General features: G+C 49.4%; 1 protein-coding gene across 1 annotated transcript in view; it reads right to left on the minus strand.

Annotated features, from left to right (window-relative positions):
• Positions 1 to 873: 873 nt before the first annotated feature.
• Positions 874 to 3411, minus strand: part of LRRC20 (leucine rich repeat containing 20) — a 7374-nt gene continuing 4836 nt past the window's right edge. The window contains exon 4 of the mRNA XM_008635516.2: positions 874 to 1450. Within this exon, the coding sequence (XP_008633738.1) occupies positions 1299 to 1450 (152 nt within the window). The 3' untranslated portion in view covers positions 874 to 1298. The remainder of the gene's footprint in view (positions 1451 to 3411) is intronic.

Here is a 3411-nt window from a genome sequence, read left to right on the forward strand (position 1 = left end):
AAGGAGGGCAAGGAGAGGGAGGGAGCCGGTTCTCTCCCTGGGGGGGGTCGCGGTCTGTGTCCCCTCGCTGCCGCCGAGGTCCCCACACTGATGCTGGCAGCTGATGGCCGGTGTCCCCAGCAGCGCCCCTGTCCATCCCGGGGGGGAAAATACGCCAGGAGCCTCAAGACAGCTGGGGAGATCCCCCATCCCTCAACCCCCACACAAAGAAAAGCAACATGATGTTTAGGGATGCTGGTCCTGGCTCCAGGCCGCTCCACTCAACTCCGGCGTTCCCAACATCTCTTACCATAATCTTTTACGAAAGTTTGGCAAGTCTAGGAGTAAAATATTTACAGGATTAACCATTCCTGGCTGTCTCCAGCCAGCACACACCTTTGGGAAGTGTTTGTCCCTTAAATACCCGAGGGAACAAACAAGGGAGATGTTTAAACAAGGCATTTTGCGATAACACCTGGAGTTTCTCCCAGGAGGTTTTTTTTTGCAGCAGCAGCCAGCTACTAAGGGACATGGGTGTGCTTGGAAGTGTCCTCCCTGCCACTGAGAAGCCACTGTCTCCAGGACACTTCTTTGTGGGAAGGGAATCAGCACAACTTGAGGACCCAGAGCACCCGAGAGGTGGGCACACACTTCTGGGGACAGCCACGGGGTGAGCAGAGTGTGGGCACCCACTGGCATTGGATTGCTTTGATTTCCACGGTGAAAAAAAACTGAAGGGAAAAAAATTCCTTTGAAAACAAGGATTTTTCCAGGGAAATACTCCTTGGGTCTGGGCAGAATCCAGCTGGAGGCTGCAGTGAGCAGCTTTGTGAAGGGGCTGCTTTAAGGACAAGACTGGTGATTCGAATTTAATCAGATACAAACCCCCCGAAGTAACAGGAAAGCATTTAATCAGGCACTTGGCACACCACGTCAGCAATTCCAGGGAGAGCCCTTACAGCCGCAGGGATGTTCTCCACCATCCCAGCTGCTCGCCATCACTGCCCAGGTGGGAGGGTGAACATCCAGCTCCCTCTGCAACTTCACCCACGCCTCCTACCACAAGTGTTGCAGCTCCTCCGCATCCCCAAAACACATAAGCAGGAGATTCCTTGGGTCGGGATCGGGCAGAGCCATCCCTTCACGGGGGAGCCCCACTGCTTGCTTTTAATTTAGGAAAAATGAGGCACTCGCTCGGGTTTGGGACCTGCTGGCTGCAGCTTTGGGACAGAAACAGGGGCATAGCAGGGACTGACCTAAGCCAAACCACTCTCGTGGGCAGTCACCCCTTGGGACAGCTCGGGCACCCCGGGATCCTGTCAGGCTTTAGGGATGGGCTCCTCTGGAGACAGCAGCAGGTCAAAGGGAACGAGGGGCCGGACCAGCAGCCGCACCTCGGGGCCGACAGGGTTCGCCCGCAGGTTGAGGCTCCGCAGGGATGCCATGGAGGCCAATTGATCCGTCGGCACCTCTGGAAAAGAGCACGGAGGTGAGAATCCATCCTGGAGGGGAGGAAGGGATGAAAGCTGCACTTGATGGACAGCCTGCAGCAAACCCTGCTCCTGCTGGTCTGCAGGCTTTGATCAAAACAGAAGCACAGTGAAATATTAATTTGTCCAACTGCTCAGGCAAATGGTTATCAGTTGGACTCGATCATCTTAGAGGTCTTTTCCAACCTAAATGACCCTGTGATTCTATGGAAAGTGTTGGCAAGGTGCAAACACCGAGATATCCGATGTGGGCACTGCCCTCCAGTTCTCCCAGTCCTAATAAAACCCCTGCTGGGACCCTAAACTGGGATTCAAAGACTTATTCCCTGATTTTATTCCTGGTGTTGCAATGCCCAGGAGCCCTCTCCAAGCTAACAGGAGGGCACGTGGTCTTTGCCCTCGTTGGATAGGCTGCAAAATGGCTCTCAGCCATCAACAGGCACCCTTCGATTTTGCAATTTCCATGAATTGGGTGTTGTCCTTTAGAAAACATTACATTTACAAACTCTGCGTTAAAGAAAAGGCGCAGGTCTCCTGGATGGTCCCAATGTGAATCCACTGAGAGCAGAGGAATGAGACTGATATGAAAACATAACCATTAAGCTCATTAAAAGGTGATAGATTTAGCTTTTTTGCTACAATTCACAATATTTTGGGCTTGCAAAGTCCATCTGTCTGATTTATAAAAACCAATTTCTTTTTAATTTGGCCACCAAAATGACAAGAGCCTTTTATATCCCAGCTCCTGTTTCTTCTGCCAGCACCTGGAGCAGAATCGTGGTGTTGTAATTATATCTGGTAGATGATTATGTGATTTTTAAACCATGAAACTTATTTTATGCTGGAAAAAGACTCAAACACTCTGACATCTTTGTTTTTTTGCTCTTTCTTTTCCAGAAAATGGTGCTATTTTCCATACACAAATTCCCTAGGAGTGCATCTCTCCTCAGGCAGAGCTTCGCATGAATTTTTTTAATAACTCTTCTTCATGGTAGATTTGTTCATTGCCATTCCCCTCTATCATTTTGCTTTTTTTTTTTCCCCTTGATGCACATTTTTTTTTCATAGGTCTTCCTATTTAATCATCTTCTAATGCAGCAGAGAATAAGAAATTTAATCATCCTCTCATGCAGCATGATAAAGTTAAAAGTGCTTTCGCTCATTTTGCTTAACTTAGGGAGTTAAGGAAAGTATTTTAGGGACCAAGACCTTCCCAGGCTGGGAACAGCTCAGCTCTGCACCTTAATTCCAGGTAAGGAGCAGTGATTCACCCCTGGCATGAAGGGACAGGCAGGGCACACAGTGCAGCCTGTAGCTGTAGGGTTGTGCCATGGGAGCCACAAATTCCTCTAAAGACAACCCAAAGCATCACTTGCTGCCTTCCCAGTGGATGAGGCACTTGCATCTGAGCCTTCAACTGGCTTCACCAGTTGAGCAAAAAACAGGGAGGGAAAAGGCATTTACATAATTAAAGCAGAATGTGACAATAAGCGAGTGACACCATCATGGAATGGTCTGGGCTGGAAGGGACCTTCAAGCTCATCCAGTTCCACCCCCTGGATGGAGGCAGGGACCCCTTCCACTATCCCAGGTTCCCCAAAGCCTCATCCAACCTGGCTTTGGACACTTCCAGGGATCCACAGCTTCTCTGTGCCAGTGCCTCATCACCCTCACAGGGAAGAATTTTTTCCCAATATCCCATCTAACTGTACTCTCAGTTTGAAATCACTCCCCTTTGTCCCATCTCGACATTCTCAGGATGACAATAACCAGAGTTGCCCCCAGCAGTGACCTCCCCAGCCTTGGCAGCAGTCTCAACAACATCCCTATTAAACCATTAATCAAGCAATAAGGGGAAGAGAAGCTGAAGCTCCAGGCACCAAAACATCCCCATGGATCTGGGAGCTTAAAAAGCTCGTTTGATATCACTCTAATAATCAGG

This window comes from Corvus brachyrhynchos, unplaced genomic scaffold (genome assembly GCF_000691975.1).
Source record: "Corvus brachyrhynchos isolate BGI_N302 unplaced genomic scaffold, ASM69197v1 scaffold66, whole genome shotgun sequence".
NCBI classification, from domain to species: Eukaryota; Metazoa; Chordata; class Aves; order Passeriformes; family Corvidae; genus Corvus; species Corvus brachyrhynchos.